Source organism: Echeneis naucrates, chromosome 1 (genome assembly GCF_900963305.1).
Source record: "Echeneis naucrates chromosome 1, fEcheNa1.1, whole genome shotgun sequence".
Classification (NCBI taxonomy): Eukaryota; Metazoa; Chordata; class Actinopteri; order Carangiformes; family Echeneidae; genus Echeneis; species Echeneis naucrates.
Genome location: NC_042511.1, coordinates 6884823 through 6909915, shown reverse-complemented (window position 1 = coordinate 6909915; position 25093 = coordinate 6884823). Strand labels below are relative to the sequence as shown.

The 25093-nt window shown below is 42.0% G+C and overlaps 2 protein-coding genes across 2 annotated transcripts; one reads left to right on the top strand and one right to left on the bottom strand.

Moving 5' to 3' along the window:
* Nucleotides 1–12430: 12430 nt before the first annotated feature.
* Nucleotides 12431–15140, bottom strand: crybb1l2 (crystallin, beta B1, like 2). Its single transcript, XM_029505819.1, has 5 exons — nucleotides 15045–15140; nucleotides 14560–14678; nucleotides 13840–13972; nucleotides 13581–13723; nucleotides 12431–12602 (listed from the first exon to the last, which is right to left on the bottom strand). The coding sequence occupies exons 1-5, from the start codon at nucleotides 15138–15140 to the stop codon at nucleotides 12431–12433; spliced, it is 663 nt and encodes a 220-aa protein (XP_029361679.1).
* Nucleotides 15141–20456: 5316 nt separating this feature from the next.
* Nucleotides 20457–24571, top strand: cryba1l2 (crystallin, beta A1, like 2). The gene is made up of 5 exons (XM_029510755.1): nucleotides 20457–20507; nucleotides 20560–20702; nucleotides 23056–23197; nucleotides 23469–23611; nucleotides 24424–24571. Exons 1-5 carry the CDS (start codon nucleotides 20457–20459, stop codon nucleotides 24569–24571), a joined length of 627 nt encoding a protein of 208 aa, XP_029366615.1.
* The last annotated feature ends 522 nt before the right edge of the window (nucleotides 24572–25093 follow it).

Below are 25093 nucleotides of genomic sequence, written 5' to 3'. Positions count from 1 at the left end.
TTGCTTTAATCAATTAACTCAGTCAACAGTGACTGCTTCCACAGCTTGGACAGTCTCATTGGGGACTGCTAATCGGGGGTATGAGGGACGCAAGGGGGTGCACACATATGCCCCCTTGTGCATTGAGCAGGAACTGGAAAACACAGACAGAAACACAAAAGCATCTTTCGGTGTCTATCCAACCATCACCAGTGAAGATGTCATTATTCCCCGACTCTCACATCTCCCCTCATTCGCATTGCTTTTCTCTTTGACTGCCAAAGTCTCCCTCCCCCCCTTTTTTTTTTTTTTTGTCAGTATCTTTCATTATTTCTGTCCCCTGACGTCACTGCTTCCGTTTAACCATATACTGCTGTTTGTTTCACACACTGCCACACGGTCTGCAGCACAATAGATACTGGCGTGGCATTTTCTTATAAGGCAAAAGATGTGAAGTTGCTAAAATGCTCAAAAGCCGGCAATGAGAGAACGTCATCATTTTTGTGTTAATGTTTTTATCATTATTCAAATAGAAATTATTATTATTCTGCAGCACAAAACAGACCGTACATGTCAGCTTGCCTTGAATTTAAATAAGCTCAGAATCATCAGGCTCCACTTTCCCTGCATGTCTATTAGTTTTGTTTCGTATTTTTCATGTTTACATATCACACATTGAGTGTGTGTGTTGTTGTGTCCAACTGTTGCGATTGCAAATAATGCTTTTAGTCTTTTATTTATGCTGAAATTAGGCATGGTTTTAAAACTAGTCCGAGGTGTTAGGTGCCCAGAAGTGCAGAATATGAATATACAGAGTAGCTATTATGAACGCAGTGAATGCTGTCCTCCCTCCGGTTCTCCAAATATATCAAAAGCCTCGTGCTTTGGGAAATATACGGTGCTCAAAGTGACTTTGGGGAAAAATAATTTGTTCGTTGAGACTTTGTTCTCTAGTGGCCTCTCAACAAAACACTCTGCTTTTTTTGGTCAATACAACTTCCTGTTCTCCTTTTTCTCCAACAGAATAATTGTATAACACTGAGCCATACATGTTCATATGTGTTCAGATGAATATTGTCGACTCTCCTTCCTCCCCCTCCATCCCTCCCTCATTTGCTCACTCGCTCAGACTCAGACTCACCGTTTCCTCACAGATAGATGTCGTTTTAGCAACAACATCTATCTATCTATCTTTCATCACATCTTTTTTTTATGTCCCCCGACTCTCGCTCCTCCTCTTTATTTACTTTATCAGATTACAAGTGCTTTTCATTTATTTCAGCAAAAATATTCTAAGTATCAACAGACACACGCATACACGCAATTAATAGGTTTAATTTGTTATTCTCATTTGTCTACAAAATTTCCTGTGATATGAAGAAAAAGAATCATGTTCTTGTATCAGGGCTTTACTTTATAGATTTTACTGGAGACATTTAGTGCTACCAGATATAAATAACTCTTTACATCGATATGTTTTGTGTGCACATAGCATTTTTTCTCCTGCTGCTCTTATTTTCTCTCTATGCCTGTCTCCCCCTTTTCTCTCTTTCTCTTCCCACTGCCTGCCCCCCCCCCCAAACCCAACAGGTCAAGGTAGGCAGCTCCCCTCCTTGAGCCGGGTTATCTGAAGTTTATGCCTCTTAAAGAATCTATATGCTCTGGGAAGGATATGTTGGGTCTCTTTGTATAATTCTATAAAGAGTTTGGTCTTGACCTGGTCCTTTTGTAATGAGCTTCACGTAACTCCATCATGGAACTATATAAAACATTTTGATTTGATTTGATTTAGATGCCAGTAGAAATGATTACATTTGAGAAACAATATAGGTGGAAAAAAATCATGTCGGTAAATATTTTCAGTAGGATAACAGTAACTGTAATATTTAAGAACTTGTCAATAAATAATCCCAGTTGTGTAATCCGTTCTAAAAAGATGAAATAAAGAGCTCTTCTGTTTTAGTGCTGATTAGTACAAGCAAAATGAGAGCTAATCCACCATTATAGTAATGTTAACTGTCAGATAACTAATTATTAAGTATAAATACTCTGTATAAATATTCAGATGTGGAGTGTGTAGAGCTTCGTTTACTGAAGTTATTAGTGATGAATTATTATGAATTCAAGTTTAAGGCCCAAAGGCCCAAAAAAAAAAAAAAAATAAGTTAGACATAAGGCTCATCTACTTTCCACACTCACATAATTTTCATGCAGTCCCTCAGTAGCAAGCATCCTGAAGTCAAGCCAGACGCACAGGGCCTCTATCACTGCATGAGAACAACCTATTAGGAGCCAATATTTCTTCACAGAATTTGAAGTCAGACTTAAATCCCCACTCCTCTTCGCTGAAATTATCTCCATACAGTCCCTATTAAACTGTAACACAGTTAAAAATGTGCTGACATCAGGCCCAGTCACACAGGAGCTCTCAGTGCCGAATGAGAGAACTTTACAGCAGCTGATGGGCGTCAGAGAGAGAAGAAAACTTTATCTTGGAACGATTCCTGCAGCATTTTTCACAGCAGAGGATATAGCATTTCTTATCATGCAGTGACCACACACTCTTCCCTCTAGGCAGCCGACAGGAAGTGATGATCACAAACCTGTGTTTGATCGGGATGTTGCACTGAGGACAGACAAGTCAGGCAGGGCACATTTTCTACAAAGAATCAAATAGCAAATGTCCTTTCTCGGTTTAAATGTGTCTCTGATCACTTTGACTGAAGCTTTATTGAATCACAGTCAAAGGAAAACTGTTACTGTATTTAACAGCATGTTTACTCTTTCCCAGTTCATCTTCTCACACTTCTCACCAGCATCCTTCACGTCCTCATTTTCTCAAAATATTATTGGAGTGCGTTTGACTCGCGTGTGCGTATTTGTCTATTCTGCGCATTTTATTAATCCCTCTCTCCAGGTGTGAGTTTCACATTTAAGGAGGCTGTGAGTTTCTCACCGTGTCTCTTCTAAGCAAATACCATTGTTGTAAAACGGCATTGCTGTTCTGTGATGATGTTACCAAATCCTCTATGCACAAACTCCTCATTGGGAACAAAAGCGACTGATTACGCAGTATCACATCGAGGAGGAAAGTAAATGATCCCAGTTTGATAACAGCCACTTTGGAGCAGAATGTGAATGAATGAATGTGGAGACGAGTTAATGGGGCCATGAAATTCTCTCCGGAATGAAAATGCTTCTGTGTGCAAAATAAAAGTAAGAACTGCAGAGTATCACACAGCAGTAAAGGACACAACACGTTTATAAGGTCCAACACTGCGAGTGAGGAAAACCTGAAACAGGAGAGACCATCCGATGTCCTCACTCGCAGAGAAAGAGAGTAACTCTACTGTTGAAGGAAGATAAAAAGTTAGAAAGATAAGTTCTTACACTGATGCTGGTTTCCCTGTATTACTGTGCTGCATTATTAACAGGACAGAGAGGAATGACAGGAAATGGAATGGAGAGAAGGGAAATTAAATCGAAGATTCCAGCCAGTCAGGAATCAGACCAGCAACTTGCCCATTCAGGGCATTCGCAGCCAAGGGGTATGCTTACAGGCCCTCTGACGTCGCCAATGAGTCAGCTTTCTATAAAGTCTGACTAAATTTCAGCAGTACTTAGGACTCAGCAGTTGCTCTATAGTGATCTCGATAGATGTTTGTTCCCGCCTTTGTGTTGACACCTGTTGAATAAAGAGAACATAAGTTGCTGTTTGATGCATACTGTTGTTGGACTGAGTGAGCTGTTGTCACTCCTCCAACAGTATGGTTGCTGGTGGTGATGCCTCCTGCTGTTTCTTGAAAATGTAGCAACTACAACAGTCTGTGCAGACACAGCAGCAACTTTTGAATTTGACAGCCCTGTCACCTGAAAACTCAACGCCATCATTGTGCGTCACACTGGCTGCAGAATTATTAAGATAGGAAATTCATATCCAAGCTGCCAGGCAGCACAAACTACAGACTGGCATTTTTGCCATTAACCAGCAGACCCTGAAATGGATTCTACGTGTTTGAAGTGAAGTGTTTGTACATAAGGCAGCACTGCCAAGGTAGGAAGTCACTACCTTAGTGTCAAGTTGGTGTTGATTTCACAGAAATTTTGGAAATAAGCAGTTTCCATCTAGGGGGCCGCACGGCAGCAAAGAGGTTAGCACTGCTGCCTCACAGCAAGAAATTTGTGGGTCAGATTCCAGGCCTTTCTGTGTGGAGTTTCTCTCCATGTCTATGTAGGTTTCCTCCCACCGTCCAAAGACATCATGTTTGGGTTAACTGGTGACTCTAAGTTGTCCGTAGGTCTCAGTGTGAGTGTGAGTGGTTGTTGGTTTCTGTCTGTCTCTGTGTGTTGGCCCTGTGATGGACTGCTGACCTGTCCAGGGTGACCCCACCCTTGTCAGATAAGAAGATGAGTGAAAGAGAGTTTCCATTCATCCATAGGCTATACTTCTTCTCTGTTAAGGTTGTGAGGGCCCTGCTGACACCAGGCAAAGGCAGGGTCCACCCACTTCATCACAGGGCCAACACATAGACATGCAGACACGCTCATCCTTCAGACTATTAAGAGTTATCAGTTAACCTAAGCCTTCCTGTCTTTGGACTGTGGGAGGAAGTACCCAAAGGCAGAACATGCAAGCACAGGCCTGGGGTAAGAACCAACCCACTGACTGCTGACACTCAGTCACCCGTCAGCTGGAAGCTAGTGGTGCTGTAGCACTTGGATATGCAGGCAAAAAAAAATGGCTTTGTGACGTATTAAATAGAGAGCTTGAGTGATAAGTCCAACAAACGACCCTCTCACTAGCCAGCATTGTCAGTTTGCCAGTTTCACTGGCGGCAAGATGTTTCAAATGCTTTTCGGAGACCTCCAAGTACAATGTCAAAAAAGTGAAATGAAGTGAAACCTTGATTTTCATCTTGAACCCAAACACATTGAGTGATTTACCTTAAATATGGAGGCCAGTCATATCCCAAAAACCCAGTGCCCAATTCCGAGAAATGACTCAGAATTACCTCTGAAATACTCACTTTCAGTTTTAAAGGTTCTGTCATCATTTAGCCCTATAAAAATAGAAATTCACAGCAGCAAATGCAAGGGCTTTTACTGGATGCATTTTCTATTCTTGGGGTTATTGTGGATACCACAATTTCCATTATCTCCAGTCACTCAGGATTCAGACACTTTCATTAGGATCCGAAGCCGCCGCTGACACAGCCGGACAGAAAGCATTCAGCTCCTTTTTCATCCCTATAGTGGCACGATATTCACAGGTAATAGACAGGAGAATAAAAACATGAACTCTCAACTTTTAATGGATGGATTTATTACTTTCCTTTTGCTGGCTGCTGCTTCCAAGACCAGTCCTCCCCCTCTCTCATTTCTCTATCCTCCATAACTTCACCCATAGTCATCAACCCCCCCCCCCCCCCCCCCCCCCCCGCCCCCCCCCTCCCCCTTGCATCCATCTGTTCCACTTTCATCTATTATTTTTAACCCTCAGATATGCCTCACACATGACGCAGATGGACGCGTAATACGGACACAGTTAACTAAAGAGGGAAAGGCCTGGGCTGCAGAGTGAGAGAGAGCTGCAGACTGATGTGAGAGGAATACAGGCAGACACAGGGGGTCTTGTTAGAGAGAAAAGAAGGAAAAAAGACTGAGCTGGACCGTGAGAGAGAGGGATGACAGAGAGTATTCTATTATCATTCCTTTTATGCCTAACTAGGAGCAAAACCTGCCGGCCTTCCAGAAAAATGTCTCCTGTTGTACAATATGAAAACATCTGACTGCTAAAACTCCTTATTACTCGCTGCAATGTAAATTCAAAAGAAAAATAAAATAAAAACATAATCTGCAATGCGCTATTCCGTTTTCCTCCCGCTGCCTCTCTGCCCCATCGATCTTACTGAAGGCTCCACACACCCCTTCATTTGTCTGAGCAGAAAGAAGAGGAGGTACACATCAATCTTACATCACTCAGCAGTCAGTCTGAGACTTTTCATACAAACACTCAATGAGCTTCAACGCTCCATGACGCACACCAGCTGTCAGGATGAAGTATTTATTTGCACACGTGTGTTGGCACATGCGTGCGTGCATGAGTGTAAATGTATGCAAATGCATTGATGCACGGTTCATTTTTGTGTAGCAATAACCTACACAGAGATCAACAGTGAGGCGTGAGGAGAACATTCTCCTCCACGTGGTCCAGCACCTAAACCTTTTCCCTCCAACCAACTACCGGTACTCATAAATGGACAAAGAGCTCCACAATTATGAGTCCTACTCATCATGCGTGTGCAGACTTCTACTTCATAGTCCCTGCACATAAGAACAGCAATTCCTGCCAATTACTCCCTTTTGCAATGATTAATAAGGCTGCATGTAGGAATACACCACAGTAAAATTAGTACAGATGACACACTCACACTCACACAAAAAAACATGAGCAATGAACAATGGAGCAAATCATAGGATCCCTCTTTTTGCCTTGTTTTCCCTCCGTTTCTTGTCGGTCGTGTTTCCTGTTTTATTGTGTAGCACTTCCTGTCTTGTCTCTTTTTTTTTCCCAGCACACCTGTGTTTTCCCTCCTGTGTAATCACCTCCTCGTTTTCCTCATACCCTGCACCTGTCCCCCATCTTCGCACCTCCCGGTGTGTATGTATACCCCCCGTCATGGTTTGTTCTTTGTCAGATTGTTGCTTTGTCTTCCTGGCCGCTGTCCCTGTTCCTGCGTTCCTGTCCTGACTTTCTGGCTTTTCATGTCTCCTTGTCGTTACCTGCGTCCCCTTGCTTTTTTCCTGCCGTAATTTTCTTTTGATACTTTTATTTATTATTTTTTTTACTTTTGTCTTCTCTATGCCTGGAAGTGGTTTTTGGTGTGTTATCTTTTGAGCTGTTTATATTATAACGGATTATAAGTGATTATATCTTTGCTATTAAAATTCCGGTTTGGCTCTGAACACTCCTGGTCTTCCTTGTGGGTCCTATAGACTTTGGCCTCACAACCCACCTAAGAGAGCTTAGTGGTCTCATTTTATCCCCTTGTAACCCTAACCCTAGCCCTAAGCCCTCAAACTCAAAAAAAAAAAAAAAAAAAAAAAAAAAAACCCAAACAAACAAACAAAAAAAAAGTTAATATAATACACAAGTTGGCAAAGTTGACAAATATATGCTGTATTATATTATTTTATAGGAAATGATGGTGAATTTGCTAGCTAATGAATATTAATCAGACAAATAAGTGAGGAAATTAAATGCTGGTATTTATAAATGTTTCTTTTCAGTTTACTCTGATATATAGTAAAGTCAAAAGTTTGGCCACACTTTCTTATTCAAATGAATATAAAAGTGTGTCCCAACTTTTGACAGATAGTGTACATTTGTGAATTAACCCACAAAGAAAAATAAATCAATATAATGGTGTAAATTGAAGCAAAATATAAAGAGTGCATTTATTCATTCTTTTCAATTGTATTGGGGCTTAAATTTCCAACCAAATATGCAAATTTTCAACATTCATTCTATGTGCCAATGAGTAATATCCGGCTCTTAGAGGACTGAGACTGCAGCTCTGATGAGTTTACTAAACTTGTGATTCAATAAATTGAGAAAAACGGCTTCACGTTGATACCAATTAGATTAGTGTCCCAACAGACGATTTGCTGCATGTCCTCTCTTCTACTGCTGCTGTTTAGTAAAATCCATTTATTCTATATCCACTGAGGTGATTATCTTACTGGCTCCCCTGCTGTGGGGGAAAAAACGTGACAGGGAATATGTTTACAGAGAAGGTACAAGCACACAGCACCTAATAAATGTGATACACTTTTATTCCAAGTAGTGAATGGCCGCTTGTCTGAGCAGCCAATCAGGTAGCAGACCTGCTAATTCACCAGATGGAGTGAAAGGTGTGTAGTGTTTGATTTGGTAAAAAGGTTATTTAGCAGTGTGTTCTTATAAGCTATCCCGTAATGTCCTGCTGCTGAGACAGTCCCAATCCACAGAGTGACATCAGAAGCAGGGCTGGAAATAAGAGTAGCTGCACGTCTGCCTGCCCATCTGTGTGTGTGTCTGTGCGTGCGTGTGTGCACGTGTCAGTGAGTGTGCTGGCTTGTGCTCGGATCTACTCACACATGCGCTATGTGTGTGTTAATGTGTGTGCATGCGTGCCACTCTGACGTCAATACTCCTCCAATCCACATTTAACCGCATAGTGAGGAAGGCTCATAGCACCTTGTAGGTGTTTTATCAAAATGCATTAATAGACTGAACTAAAACTGGGTGCCCATGTGACTTCACCTGTCGCAAGTCAATTTTGAGAGGAGAAAGAGGGGTAAGCTGAAGAGAGGGGGTTTGTTTCTGGAGAGGAACTGCATGAGAATTTGTGACTGATAAAAATGGGCTTTCCGTAGCAGGTATAGTTATTTTAGAATCAGGAGGGGATGAAAACATAACAAGGAAAGGTGTTGAAATGGTGCATCATCACAAATTAAAGCATGTGGCTTTAATTTTATAATCAATGATGTCAATCAGAGTTATTTTCTGCCAGCTGTAGCTCAAAGAAGCACCAAAAAATAACTGGACAACAGGTAAACATGAGGTGAATGGACTAAAACCAAAAACTTTGTGTCTTTAAATGGCAAAATATGGACTTTTTCTATTTCTGTTTCCCCACCTACATGTTTGTGTGGTGACGACTGTGCTACAGCTGTTTCCACTGAATCTGGGAGGTCTCCTATTCATCACATACTGTTCATTCATTCAACGACTGAGCGTTTCAATCTGTTCTCATCATTCATCCTGCCAATCAATTAGCTGTCACATGAGGGCAACAAAGAGGGTGGAGCAACATTTGAAACCGCAGGTCGCCAATGATGGCGGCGTCGGTTCAATGAATGTCACTTCAGAGCCACATTTAGAGTGAGTAATCTTTAAAATGGCTGCGTAGATACCAAGAACTTTTGGTGGCTTTCAGTACTACAGTACCCAGCGGTCTCATCACGTCTTTGCTGTGGAGAAGAATAAAGCAGTCAGAATGAATCAGTTGGATCAAATTCAGGACCCTTTGTTGTTGCCTCTGGGGCCGAACGATGCCGTATCGCTTGTTCCAACAGAATCAAAGAGTGACTAATATTCCGAATGAAAAATGTATGAATTATTAACAGGAAACTTCAAAATCTATGCACCAGCTTCAGCTGCCATTAGAGAAGCATTCAAGAGAATTTACTTCAAACGACGTTTCTTCTTTTTCTATAAATGCACCCGAATCTTCTTCAATGCTGATGCTTTTCTGTCACACTGATGATTCAGGAAGGAGAGCTTCGTATTTGTCCAAGGGTTCAGAGTGCTGTAGGAACCTATCCAAGACAAACACAGTCCGGCTGTGAAAAAACCGTTCAGCATCCAGAGCCTGAGGCGATCGATATGTCTTTCCACTTTGATGCCAAATGGCATGCTAATCCATCAAGTTCATTGTCAAGATGTTACGGAGCTCCCTGAAAGAAGAAGTGGGCTTCCCTTACCCTTATGTAAGGGTACAGATACAGATACAGATTTGTTCATGGAGGACGTACAGAAGTTTAAGTCAAAACATACAAAAGCTGCGAAAAGTCCTACAAATCCAAAACATATCCATCGCTACTCCCATCAGGATCAGCAATCCTGATCAGTCTCACAAGTGTAAGACTGAATTAATTTTAACCTTTCTAGATGTTTACACTAATTTCACTTTTTTTCATCATGACACGCATTGCATTTGGGGTGAAAGTTCATAATCTCTTTTAAACTAAAGCCGTCTCAGTACAGAGAGCTGTCGAACCTGTCAAAGTCTGCTGTGAAAGATGTGTGTGAGTCTCAAACAAGTGCTCAAAACTTGGTTGAGTAACTAAGGCAACATCCATGTCTCCCAAAATCTCAGCCCGGTGAAAATCAATCAGGCTGATCGAGCCAACTCCCTGTTCGAGGGAGGGTGGAAACAAAAACAGTGCAGCTGATTTGGATGCTGATCAGCACCTGTACATGTTTTACTCATGCAGATGTAACCACTCAATCACTATTCACACACTTACTATGCAACATTTAAAACAGCTGAAATTCACCATTCTGCAGCTTGCCACTCCAGCCCATCTGTCTCACACAGAATCCACCGTGACTGCAGACTGGAAGCTTCCTAACTTGATATTTCGCAGGGCCGTTTGGTTGCTGCATTGCATCAGACTCTTAAAGTGCGGTGTGGATAACATCTAGTTAATGGTGCGTTTTTCCACCATTAACCAAATGAGACACTTTATTTTTCCACAACGCCAAACTTATAAAATTTCTTTACAGGAATTTCAATGAGTCAGAATAACAGAAGTTGCTTCTGTCTTAGTTTGTTTTTTTTTTTTTTCAACATGATGCTGCAAAGAGAACAAACTTTAAAACCCACAGTTGATAAAGAAAAAACTGTTCGCTGTTATTGACTAAAAATACAGTATGAACTCAAACACCTTTATAATGATGTTATTGTGTTACATCAGACGTATTCTTACCTGAGTGTGTCCAGTTTTTTCAACATCGCAATATTAATCTTTTGCTGTAATTAGATAGAAAGTTTTTTCAGGATGTTGGCGAGAACATAATGAGCGAATCGAATTTATTCACTGCATCCATCATCTCTGGATGTGCTAACAATAATACCCTAATGCAGGTTACTGAAAACTGCCTCATTATATTTGTATGATGAGAAGCTCTCAGCAATCTAATCATGATTGCTGACATAACACTGTGGCTAACCCACATGGCACAGAGAGAATGTGCAAATTACATTATGTCGGATCTAGGTTGGTACTCATCAATATTTGATCGTCCTTATGGGAAGAATTGAATGTATGTATTTGCATGAACGATCCCATTTTATAAAAAACAGAAAGTGGGGATGCTGAAATGTGGTCAAATCCATTTTGGAGCTGACGTTTGCAGGCCACGTCAGCTATCAATATTCACTTTGGCGAGGAAGAGAAAAAAGAAATCATTCACCGCAGAAAGCATGAAAACATAATGGTCTGCCTCACACAGAGCTCAGTGGCATAGAAGGTAGAGCGTTTCCTTCTTTTCACGCGCCGACAATATTGAACCAAATAATTTTTCCATCAGTACAAACCCAATCTACGCTTTATATTGAGTTGACTGTGTTTGTGCGCCTGGCAATAGAGAATGACAATTATCTTGAGATTGGCTCTAACAATAACAAATCCAATTTGATGGTCAATCCTTAATGTTATTAGCAGCGTGTGAAGTAAGTCTCTAACAGTGCTTTGGAAACTCAAGACACAGGAGATGCTAATAGAAGGAACTCTGTGTGAGGTGGAAAGTTCAAAGCCCAGACTATAAAGAGAGATGGATTTAGCTGAAATAACAGAGAAACTATAGGAAAGATTTTTTTTTTTCATATCAATCTTCAAGTGTGTTTATTTCTGCAGGAAAGTTGGCCAGTCCAACGCGACAGTTAATGGACATTGACTCACTGTTTTACCTAGCCTCAAGTGGCCAGTTGAGGAACTGCAGTGTTTGGCACTTGGTGTTGGTCTGATTTTTATGTCGGCTCGCATGTTTTGCTTTGTACTGAAGTCTCCAACCATTCAAAAAATGTGTTATACTTGTGGCTACTCGCTTGTTGTCACTTGGGCCCATGATAAATACAAACGAACCCAAGCAGTGTACACATCCTATCCCCAGCCTTCTAGTCTCAGTCTAAAACCAGTTTCATGTGAGAATGCTAGATGTAAAACGGCCGCTTGTGATCCAAAGGGTTCCTGATATGTGTTGGGTCCGTTATACGTTAGCCCGTCGATTCAGGCCTTTGGGACATGGACATCTGAAGTACGTGTTAAAGAAGACTTTCTTTCAAGTTGAGAAGGATGTGAGATGCTTTATTTGGGTCATTGCAGCTTCCGAATATGAGAACAGAGAATTTGCCTCCACTCTTTTAATTGTGACTTCCTTCTGTCTCCCACATAAACACAAATCCACACTGGTACGCCCCCCCGCCCCCCCCAACAGGCTGAGTGAGAGCTGACGCTGATGGGATGTGGAAGCAAAGTGAGTGAAGGGGAGGGGGGTGCTGACAAATAGAGACAGTGAGAGAGGGAGAGCAAATATGGAGAGAGCATTTATTACCACAGTCTCCAGGCTCCGTGTAATTACCTCCTCTTCCACGCCTTCATTTTGAATAACTTTTCATTGGTCACTTGATTGCAATGTTCCCACAACTAAAAATAACAACCAACTGCTTTCCATCGCCATCCTGCATTCAAACCACCAAGAGTTTTTGAAACAAATGAGAAAATATTACATCCTCCATCTCCTCTCTTTCTTCACCTTTCCGCATCTTTCCCCTCCATCTTTTCTCCCACCTCCAGCCTCCATCCCTCCTCAGATCCCTCTCTTCTTTGCCCTCGCTGGGTTTCACTTGGAGGACATGGTGTAGCAGCCGTGTGGGTGCCACTGCATGTCCCGGATACGCCTGATGGACTGCATCTGGGGGCAGCGGGCACCAAACTCATTGAAATGTCTATAATCGCCCCTCTCCAGCAGGTACTGGCTCCCACGGTAGCCAGGGAACTGATAACCCACCCAACTGGAGAGAAAAGGGGGGAAGGAGAGCAGGAGAAGATATTTACATTTTGATAGTATGAGTAGATGTCAAGGTGGTAGACGATATCAAAGTTGAAGTGTGGAAGAAAGAAGCCTGATCGAGCAGAGAATATAGATTTTTAAGTAACTGGAGAGTAAATGAAAGAAAGCTGCAAGATTGGACAAATTAGGAGGAACAGACACCCAGCAAACAAACATTGATCTGTCTGTGTTGCTGTCAGCATTAAACCACAGTTCAGTCTTCCTCCCTGCTGTTTGCTTCAGTGCAACAAATGAAGTAATCACAGCAGTTACAAGGCATTTCCGCTGTCCGCCACACCTCTGAGATCAGACTTTCTGCTGCTGACGCTGATGACACCCTTGTATAGCTGTAGACAGCCTCTATTCCTGAACTCACTCCAGGGCACTTAGAGCTCTCCGATAGTTGGTGATTATGCTGCTGTTGGTGTTGTGCAGCTGGTGAATGATTTCCTGGATGTAGCTACTGTCCGACACCCGCAGGAATATGTGCTCGATGCAGCGCTCACAGAAGTAGAGTGTAAAGTTTGTTGAAACATTTATGATTTAGCATAATGAAGAGCTGGAAATAAAGAACACATCTGGAATAAGGAACAGTCTCCTAATCTGACTGAGCCAGAAAGCAAAGTCAGTCAGACCTGATGAAGCTTCTTGGATGAGGTGAAACAGCTTAAAAAATCTACAACCTAGTCCAGTTGCCCTGAATTCAACTCCCACATATTTTCAACAGGGTCGTGAGGGTTGCCGAAGCCAAACCCATCTGGCATCTCAGGCCAGGGCAGACATATGGGAATGGCTCCTGACCTGGGAATCAAACCTAGAAGCTTCTTGCTGTGAGGCAACAGAACTAACCACGATTCTGCCCCTCTGCCCACATGTCCCACAGTGTTGGACTATTCTTTGAAAGGAAGAAAAACCTTAAATGTGTTTCCACGATACTCACGTTCCACAGCTGACCATGATGCTGCCCACTCTGTCGGTGAACCCGTAGGAGAACAGGCTTGGGACATCGTCGTCCATGATCTCCATTTTACGGCCCTTGAACTCTCCGACCTCATACAGGCAGATCTTGTGCTTCTCGGGATCCTGGAAGGTGGCGAGAAAAGGTGAAGTCGGGATAAGTGGTTGAAAGAAAAGCTAAGTACCACCAGGACTGTGGAGAAGTTAAATCTTCGGCTGGGTGGACGGGGATAAGTCGTTACCATGCGGACAGGCCTGAAGGACAGCAGGTAATCGTTCTTCTGGCAGTTGCTCCAGGAGTCCCAGCGGGGATACTCGCCCTTCTCGAGGATGAACATCTCACCACAGAAGTTCATCTGCTCAAAGCCAACAAAGCTGCAAGGGAAGGAACAAGCAAGGAAGAAATTCACTAAGCAGTGTGTTTTTTTCATGGAATCACCAGTTTACTCATGACATGTTTTACCCATTTCCACCATTGGTCAGCTAAATGCCGTGTGAATGCGTTGGAACTTGCTCAGTGGCTGTCACTCTTTCAAAATGATTTGCTTTTCACCAGTTTTCATTAGGGGATGTTTGAATTGGGGGAGAATGAGTATAGATGCAGTACTTGGCTGGACTATGGTCGAGTATCAAGTCGGGCTTTAAGTTAAACAAACTTAAAAACTTAAACAAAAAAATCATTATCTAATTTCTTGTCTTGTGGCATGTCTCTATATTTCAGTTGCAGGCTGTGCTGTTTGTTACTTCATGTCAGTAGTTCAGATATCGAATTTCATTCCACTGCTGCACCCTCTGCATATAATTTGGGATAAAAGTACGAGATAAATGCCCAGGAGAGGGACATGTCCATGATAATGGCGAGCTAAAACAGTGAAATTGCTACTCTTTGCTGAGACAAGTGTGGGTGCTGGGATCATTTTGCTATCATGTGTGGGAGGATGTGTACATGTGCCTGTACTTACGGTCCACATTCGATACGAAGGGAGCGCACCCTATCCATTCCCATGTCACACACATTCATGCATTCGCCAGTGATCTCAATGCAGCGGCCCTGGAAGTTCTCCTGGTCGTACACATACATCTGGGTGACGAAAGAAAGACCGGGAGTGAGGAGGGACGTCAGAGGTTTTTCCGAAGTAAAGGGAAACACTTGAAAAGGGCAAAAATAGGATGCAGAGACTGCAGCTGAGGAAAAAAACGCCCGAACAAGAAAGGACGAGAGTGAAATGGCTTTTTTTCTGTCAGCTGTTGTTATCAGTTTCCACTTCACAAGTCTCAAAGCTGTAGAAACCAGCAGGTGATGACACTGGACACCAGCATAGAAAGTACACTTTCAGTGTGAGGTCAGCTGCCTGACACTGCATGAAAAGGTTTCTACGGCCTGTGATTGATCATCCGATGTACTCTGTCCGTGTTGTTACTGTGTGTTTGTGTGTTTGTGTTGTACCTTGTAGGACATCATGCCCATCTCAGACATCTTGTTCTGAGCCGCCTTCCCATCAGTCTGAGAAGAAGACTTGGATTTCTCTCCTCCGGCAGACATGATGGCTGAGAGAGGGAAAGGTTTTTAGCAGTCAGTGACAGTAAGGAACCACAAGACGTTGGAGAGGTGCAGATGAATTTCTATTATTTAATGCTTTGTATGTTAACGCTTTCTTTTGGATCCCCCCTGCAATATCTCAGACCAACATAACACAATATCTTAACATAATATGATGACAAAAACAAAACAATACTAATAAGAAATTACTCTAATTGAACCCTTGCTAATGGAACAATAATTTATACATCACAACGTATTTAGACTAAATAAGTGGAATCAGCAGTGGCCAGAAATATGGCAAACCATACAAAAGCATGCATTTCGAATATTCCTGCCAGTTTTTATTTTTAAATCAAGCTGCTGTGTCTCAATATGACATATTGACTGTTGCACGATAAATGTTTCAGCAATTCAGAAAGAATTTCACTGCCATAATTATTAATGTAATGTTAGTTCCAAAGTCGAATAGCTTAATACTGAGAAATAACAATTTGAAGTAACTTGGTATCAGTCCATAGTGACAAAGGAAACTCTCACACTAAATATTTGATGACTTTACACTTCAAGCTTTTCTGATTTCTTCTCTCCACTCTTATTTCAGCTCCTCCTGAGCTCCAAATTTTATCAATTCCAAGACGAAGTTCCAATGAACTTGGCCAAACAAAGTCCAACTTTTTCACTGACTCCGCACTGGTATTTAAAAATTAAACATTTAGGTTTTTTGTTTTGTTTTGGTTTTTTTTTGGAAGAGGGAGTTGAAAGAACCCATAAAAAAGTCTCGATACATGTTACCATGTTTAAAAAACTACTTTTGAAAGCATCTGATTTATTTATTTTTTAAGTTTTAAATGTTTTGTATAAATAATAACAAATTCAATGGTGCACTTATCGAAGCAACTTGGTTTTTAAAGTTGTATTTCAACTGATAAGAAAAGCCTAAGTTCTTAGCAAAATTTGCATTCAGAATAAAACTGTAATGTTTTTTCTGAACAGGCTGACCGGCATGTATGGACAACTACCGGATTTACACAAGAGAAATTTACATTTCACCAGCGCTGTTCAGCCTCCATAGATTCAGCTTGAACACCTCCTAGGTTATTACCATTATAAGGTATCACATCAGGTTACTCTGTCTCTGTCTTTTCTGTATGATGTTTGTCCACTGTCTTACCTGTGGCAGTGTGTGCGTAAAGGAGTAGACTCTGGGCTGTGATTGACGGTCTCTATGAGAGTGCATTGGGTCCCTCGCGACTTTTATATGCTGGCGCCCAGAGTGAGGGGATTATAGAGACAGAAACAAACTCGCTGAGCTCACAGCCCCCACAGAATAGAAATACCCCCATCATCAAAGAGGGGGAGAGAGAGAGAGAGAGAAATGGTGAGGCAGAAAGAGAAGCAGGATATACATTGAAAGAAGAGAAGAATATTAGGAAAAAAATGTGACTAACTAAAAATCTGTACAAAAGTAAATAAGACAATTTTAATCCATAAACAAGGAGAGTTCTAAAAGAAAGGGAGCAAACCTGAATTAAAGTGAAATCAACTTTTATTATTTCAAATAAAGAACTTCCTAAACCCAATATAATGGCAGCCTGGCTGACCACATTTAACAGCCTGCCACAAATGTATTTGCTCCTGTTCCCCTCAGTGCTGTAATCAAGAAGTACTGGGACGAACAATAAGAGGAAAAGCAATAAACTGTGAGAAGCAATAACCTTGCTGTTCCACCTCTGGGTGAACAAAGAGTTTAATAGTCTGAACGGACACATAATCTGACTTTCCCTCTTCATCACAGTGGGAGAGAGCTATTCAGCCACCTTTTTCCTTGTGTGGGTGGGCAAAATATTATGGTGGGTGTAAGATGCAAGAGGATGGGTCCATGAGATACTTAGTCCAAAGTGCACACAAGGGAACAAGCAAATCAGGCAGTTGTAGCTGTGAACATGGCCACAAAGGTGAGGTCACATGTGCTGCTGAGGACAGGAAGGAAAGCAGGGGGAGCAGCTGTGCACCAGATGAGAGCCTAATGCCCAGAGGTCGACATTTAATCTATTAGGTCCCCCCGATTCTTAATAATGCAGTTTGATTTCTAAATGGCCCACCTCAAGTGAGCACCAATGACAGGTGAATCCAGCAGTGAGGGGGTGAATCACACACTTCCCTCTCTGCATGAAAGAACAAAGTGAAGGACAGCAAAGATTAAATTAACTGCACCCCCTGGAGCACAGCTCTTACTCGCGCATTCGAGGCTCGGCAATCAAGATCGTCCAATAACAGCTGGACTCAGGAACTGCTCACAGTGACCTGGCATAAAAAAAAAAAAACAAAGACCAAAAACCATTCAAGTTAACAAATCACCTCTCAGGGGGGTCATAAGACGAGGAGTGATGATGCACAAAGGTGCATCCGAAGGTGGAATTCCATCACAGTCATCAAGTGAAGATATACTGTGTGTGTATATATATATATATATATATACAGTATATAGCTTTCAAATTGTTACTTACATTGTACTAGCTTTTTTTTTTTTTTTATAATATAACAATTGCTGTGTGCCAGGAAAGGGTAATAAATGACTTGATCAGACAGGTATTATGAGGAGAAAAGCCACATGATAAGATATCACAATGATATCACAATGATAGGGTACTGCTTTATTTCATTTCTTTAGAACCAGAAAGGAAAGTCTGTTTTCAAAATAAACACATTAATTTACACACCACATGCTACAATGCCCCTTGCTCTATAAACAGCCCTCAGATTGATATCTGACACACAGCTTCCCCTGGAAGATGAGCAACGGTTTGACTGATCTTTCATCACACAATCTGGATTCTTTTGTATTCACATGTACAGGCTTCTTTGATGCGTGACTTTCTGCTGGCGAAATAATTGGAGTACAAAAAATACGTGATGTCCTCGGATACAACAGGATGGCCTTGGATACAACATTTACATAAACACTGATGATCGCCGGATCATCAGTGTTTATGTGAAGCGTCCCAAAGCTCCCTGAGAGGACAATGATGAGCTTTCAGTGCTGCATATCCAATGAGGGCTGTTGAGTAAAAGTCTTCTGCTGAAAAGGATGCTGTGTGCTTCATTAGCACGTCAATCATGTCAAGCTTATTTTATTTAAATAGCTGAGAATCATGAGTTACATATTTTCCTCATAAATCCTCACAATGTGTGCAGCATGCAACACCCCTGCCCTCAGACCTCACATTCATAGACATTTATATTGGAAAGGACAAATGAATCCTGCAGTTTGAATTCCAAATGAGTGCTCGCCGGAAGAAAAGAGAGGAGGAAAAGAGAGGGGGGGGGGGGGGGGGGGAGTGATCTACTTCCCTCTCTGTGAGTGATTCCACAGAAAAAAGTGGAGGACATCAAGAGGAAATCGGCACTCTTGGGTCGAGCTCTTACTAATGCATCTCCGGCTCCTCAATCAAGATCCTGTGATAACAGCTGACAGAGTGACTGCACACCCATTATCAGAATATAATCCCATATAACACCTCCGTCATAAATGAAGCCAGAGTGAGTTGGGCAGAGCAGCGACCGTGGGGGTCCCGTTGGGGAAATGATGGTGGCTGTGACTTTGTCGTGGTCACTACCTGCATGTGTGTGTCAGTGAGATAGTGAACATGTTCAGGCTGGGAACTTGATAGCAGCCTTGTTAGGAACTCTGAAAACGTCAGTGACCAAGGGCCAGATGAAGGAAGGGTATCTTGTTGCTGTGGTAACCGGGCCGCGGTGTCTGGAAGGATGGACTGGTGGGTGGGTGGGGGCTTTGTCTGACAAAACAGCATCAGTGAGAAAAGGTAGAGTGCTTGTTAAACAAGGACAGCATTTAGAAATAGTTGTTTTTGCTTGTTGTGTCTTTTTCACAAGAAATATTCACTTTTTAAAATTGCTTTGAATCGAACATTGCTGCCACATTGCTATTATTTATTTCTAATTATCATCTTGAATTGAATTTATCCCGGCTTCCTCCTCTTGAGATGCAGCAGTAAATCGGCGCTGGCTGGATGGTCGTCCAAATCCTGCTCATTCTCTGCCTATAGTCCGGGCCATTGTTGCTCTATACGATGGCACTGCTGACCTATACGAATAGAGCAACAACAGCCCCGCATCTCTGCGGCTCTATATGATCTGCTGAGTCTGCAGGTCACAGAGGGTCACAGAGAGAGAGGGGAGGGGGGGGGGGGGGCACACACACTGAGCTTTTTTTTTTTTTTTTAGCACGGGCCATTCAGACTCTCACCTGCGTCAAGTTGGTCATCGTCAGCCACAGAAATACCGGAAGTGACTATTCGACTTAGTTTGACCCGATCAATAATCGAAATTGGAAAAAAAAAAAAAAAAAAAAAGTAGAGTAGCTGTCACTGTACAAATATACTACCAGTCAAAAGTTTGGACACACCTTCATATTCATGTGAACGGGAAAGTGTGTGTGTATGTGTGTATTTGTGTGTGTGCTTTTGTACAAAAAGAAATATTTTATAAGCCGTACATGTTTAATACTTAAAATTTTAAGAACATACTTAAAATGTAAAATGTATATATACCCACACACATTATATATATATATATATATAATGAAACTACTTATTCGTAATCGCTGGTTAATGTTAAAGGTGAACAATTCTTCATTGATTTAATTTGTAACATGAGTTGGCAATTATAAAAAGAAATAGGGAGAAGTGAGTGATACCTTAGCCTACCTTTGGCACATCATTTAAGACGCCGTGTTAAAGTTACAGTTTTTGACCTCAGTCTATAGATTTATAAACGCCTCACACATCAATTCACAGACTCAAAATAAATTCGTAGTATGTCAAACGAATTAATATATGCTGTGTCCAAATGAGGTCTGAGGTCCTGATAATCGACCTTCGTGTGTACGGAGCTTGATTTTGGAGAAGCCAACCGGAAGTGTTGATGGAGTTTCGTTCACTGTCATTGGCGGGACAGGAGCACAAGCGCACGTGCGCGGGCACGACGGCCCCGCGGGGACGCCGGTATAAAACAGAAGCGCGAGGTTGAGCCCAAAGCTGACGTCAGGGGGAGCCGGTGCGAGAGGAGCGCGAGGTGTCACCAGGTAGGTAACGTCATGTGAAAACATGAATATCTGCAGCAGAAACACTCTAAACTGTTAATGAGCGCCACAAGTTTGCACTAATGAAAGACGCGGTTTGTTATCAGTACCATATATTTGAATTTGTCCTTTATTTGTTCCATTTTATGTTTTTAACCAGTTTTTCTGGTCCTCCGCTCTCTACAGCAGAAATGTACAGAGTCAATAAAACCCACATGACCTCACCCATGTACTTCCCCAGCATGTGTACGGCCCCTTTCTTTAAGGTGAGTGGCCCCCCTGCACACACACACACACACACTCACACTCACACACTCACACCTCCCCCTGTCTTCTGTACAGGTGGCTGTGTTTGATCAGGAACATTTCCAGGGCAGGTGTCAGGAGTTCACCTCGGAGTGCTGCAATATCCATGACTGCGGCCTGGACAACATCCGCTCCATCCGAGTGGAGAGTGGAGCGTGAGTCACAGCCTGTACGCCTGCAAGTCTCTGTGGACAGCTGACTGCCTCTGTGTGTGTGTGTGTGTGTGTGTGCTTATGTAAGTGTGTGTCTGTGAGATGGAGGTAGGAAGATGATGAGATAGTGACGAGTCTTCCACTATATATCTTCTTTTTCTCCCCTTTTTCAAAAAGATTCAAAAAAAGAGAGTTACTGTTTGTGATCATCAGAAGAGCGAGTGTGGTCTGAATCTACCGTCTGTTTAGCCCTGACACATGTGCCTCACCTGGCCAACAGTTATCATCGGTCCGTAAGGTCATGAGTGTTATTCATGGCTTTGGGAGAATGTTGTCATTTCTCAGACAGTGTATCAGAGGAAAATGTCAAGCTCTCACCAGAGAAGAGCACAACATTTTGAGCACACAATTTAAACCTTTAGTACACGGTGTCAATGTTTTCTTTAATGGGCCAGATTTCACCGTGGATATTGATCCCTTGCTAGACTTTTCCTCAAAACACAAAGTATTCCTGACTGAATCAGCAGCAATTACTTTATTTCTTGAAATATCCCGGCACATTAGCATATCATCAGCAGCGGTAGGTAATTATGTGTATTTATATAAGTATAGTATTTACACATTTTTCAAGACACTTTTCATTTTGAAAGTTCTACATTTAATAGACAAGTCATCTAACTATGTGAGGCCCAGCTAGTGAGCTGGAATAGAGGTTAGCTTAAGGAGAAGAGGAGACTTGCCTGAAAAGAAAACAAGCCCTGTAGTCTCTGATGGCATCTCTTGCTCAGTAAAGGGATGAAGTTTGATGCCAAACTGTTCAAAAAATATGCCATGTAAAATGGAAGGACCTTTATTTAGTTTCAACTATCTGTCATTCTACATTTCAATAACAGGAGCGGTGTCTCCTCTTCAGTATACTTCATGCAGCCATCTGAAGGAAAGTTCTCCCAAATCATTTGGAAGTTTTAACACTCAGGAACTTTGATGGACTTTCAGCCTTCTATTTTTCACTTTAAGTAAAATAGCAAACTTGTCCCACCCTCATTGTGTTTACAGAAATAAGAACAGAACTTTACTTTGAGCTGATTTATACAGATTTAACAGCCCAGGCCTTAGTCATGGAGTTTAAAGCTTGCCAAAGTCAGAGCAGTGATGCTCCCAACACCTGCTGAATTATGCAGCTGAATGCAGGTTATTTCCAATTTATCAGGCATTATAGAGTGCACACAGTGGCATTTGCAGACTTGGACAGGAAAATACTGTAACTGAACAAAACTATTTTGATAAAAGTGAGTGGATAACTAGACCTTGGCAAGAGGTTACGTCCAGAAACAAGCAAATAGCCTGGAGAGTCTAAGTTGTCTCCTTAAACTCAGCCTGCAAGTATTCAAGTAGTCAGTTGTTTGCAGTTGCCATGTTGTAAATTTAACTGAAGCATTGTAATTTTTTTGATTTGTGAGCACAATTGTTTTATAGCCAACAAGAAAAGGGTATGCTTGTCTTTCTTTTCCTGTTAATGTAAAAGCTTTCAAGTGAAAAAATGAATGCTAAAGGGGATAGTGGACTGTGCCATTTTATCATATCTATTTGTTTTTTTTTTTTCAAAACTGAACAGGAATTCCACAATATCTTACATGGATATTGATAATATCTTTTTAAAATAAGCCTATAATGTATGAAAATAAACGTTGAAAGCAGGATACAGTAGAAATAATGCATTAATTGATGTATTATCTATACAGCTTATCCGTGTGGAGTAACGCAGGGTTAAGGTTAGAGCCAATCCCTGGCTCCAGCCTGGCCTATGGCCAAAGTAGAATTACAAATTTATCAAACTTGCATGTCTCCAGACTGTGGAAGGGAATGAGAGCCTGGAGGACATCCACACTCGCACAAGTAGAACATTCAAAGCCAAATACAAAGGCCCCAGGCCGCCCCTCAAACCCGGTACCTACAATGACATTTATGTAATGATCCAAAGTTCTGGATTAAGGCTTACTGTTATTTGAATGATCAAATAAATCGGAAGATGGCTGACGGGTCCAGGTGGACTGACAATGGTCCATGGCTGAGGATGGTGGCTTTGTTGTGACATCACAAAGGTACAGAAGTCTTGACATTTGTTTTTAGGACTCAGTTTCTGAATACGGACTGTGTGCGGTTCTCTTCGGACGCCGATATGCTCACATTATTAATATAGAACCTTAGACCTGATTCATATTAATGTATTTTTGTTTCTGCTTTCTTTTGTCCGGTGCTCTTTGCCAGTTGTATGTTCTGACTGATTTCAGCTAACACTCTGAAACAGATTTCCTTATCCATCTGACCACTTCACCTCTTCCCTGCATGTTTCCAGCTGGGTAGGATTTGAGCATCATGACTTCCAGGGCCAGCAGTTCATTCTGGAGAGAGGCGAGTACCCCAACTGGGAGGCCTACAGCGGCTCCCTGTCCTACCACACAGAGCGCTTCATGTCTTTTCGCCCTATCTACTGTGCTGTGAGTACCTGCAGGGGCGGGGGGCTAAAATAAGACTGAGAAAGAGACACGTGGGAATGACAGGGCAAGAAAGGATGCGAATGGAAATTATAGTGACTGATGATAGTGAGTGACACAGTGACAGAAGGAGGGAGTGAGCCACAAAGTGAATGACTGAGATGGTTCAAAAATAGAAATGAGCCAACTGCCAAATGTCTGCTACACTGTCTACGTCTGTATAAGAGACCTGACGCCAACTTCACACTAATACTCCACTCCACCTTCTCCCCAGTCTCACCACAGCAGCCGTATGATGATTTTCGAGAGGGAGAACTTCATGGGCCGCTGCACTGAGCTGTGTGACGACTACCCCTCCCTGCAGGCTATGGGCTGGTTCAGGCCTGAGGTGGGCTCCATGCATGTGCAGTGTGGAGCGTAAGTCAGCAATTGATTGATCCCATTCGACATCAAGTCAGAGAATCTTAAAGAGAAAAACAATAAGAGGAGAAAGGAGATGGAAGCTGAGAAAGCAGATGGACGTAAATGTCGAAACATGTATAAATGGACTGTCTACTCTTTTCAAATCGTGTTAATTTAGGCATTCAGCTCAATTGAAATTTCATATTATCTAAAATTCTTTCAGAACCTTCCCTTTCATTTGTTTTATAGGTGCCTCAGTTGGATTATATCACTTTCTACTCTCCACTTTAATCAGCTACACTGCTAGAAAACAAATCCCAAATCTGCACTACAGTTTCACGCGCTTCCAACACTTTCTCAAAGCTAGATCACACTTACAGAGTGATGCACTCAAAGCCATTTTTTGTAGCCACACTATTGGCATGGCTGCGGTGTGTTGACTGGTCAGTCTGCCACTTTGGTTCAGAGTGAGAGTTTACAGCAATTGTTTGCTGGGTTGATTCAGATATTCCTGTTCATTGTGAAATAATTACTTCGTATCAGTGTTTTATGCCCTCGTCCGGAGCATGACAACACCAGCTAAACATCTGCTTTGAGATGACAACCACTACAATTTGTGTCACAATGGGTCACATATGACCCTAAAATCTTATCTTATTTTATCTTATGTGGCGTAATTCACGATGAATGATAAATGACCTTATCAAATGATTTAATTCTATAATGTTACCATTAATAGAAGTTGGCAGAGGTAAAACAAATACTGTGGAGACACAAGGAATGTCTTTTTGTCCAGCAACTCATGAACCCTATCTTCTGCCACGCAGCTTTGTGTGCTACGAGTACCCAGGCTACAGGGGTCAGCAGTACATCATGGAGTGTGACAGACACAGTGGAGACTACCAGGCCTGGAGAAACTGGGGCTCCCACTGCCAGACTCCCAAGATCCAGTCTATCAGACGCATCAGGCACTGAGAGGGTCCAAATCAGGAGCAGCGACAGCAGCACAGCCTGGTCCCAGGCTATCACCTGGGCACTGTGCCTCAGGGGGCCAACTTTGGGCTCCATGAAATCAGAACCGTGACAACAACACAAACCATCACTGATGTAGCAGCTACCTCTTCATCCCAACTCATACTCATGTTTCTGTCGATCCTTTTTTCCTTAGTGCAAGTGAAATAAAGTTCAGATTCAGAACATGAGATGTCCCTCTTGTAATCCTGCAATAGAAAATTTTATACATCAATAGTCACGTTTTCTCCATCTTAAATGTTTAATTCTTCCAAGTTAAGTCATTAATATATATCTGCTCTTATATCTGTAAAATATACGTACGTCTTTCTGAATTTAATCTATAGGAATGAATATGTGGGTATGTAGCACAATGACAACTGTACAACAATTGTATTTGTTGCATCAGTTCCATGGCAATAAGTGTAAAGTCACCACTGGATTAATATAAAGTTGGTGACTTTGACAGTCATAATTAGCTTCAGC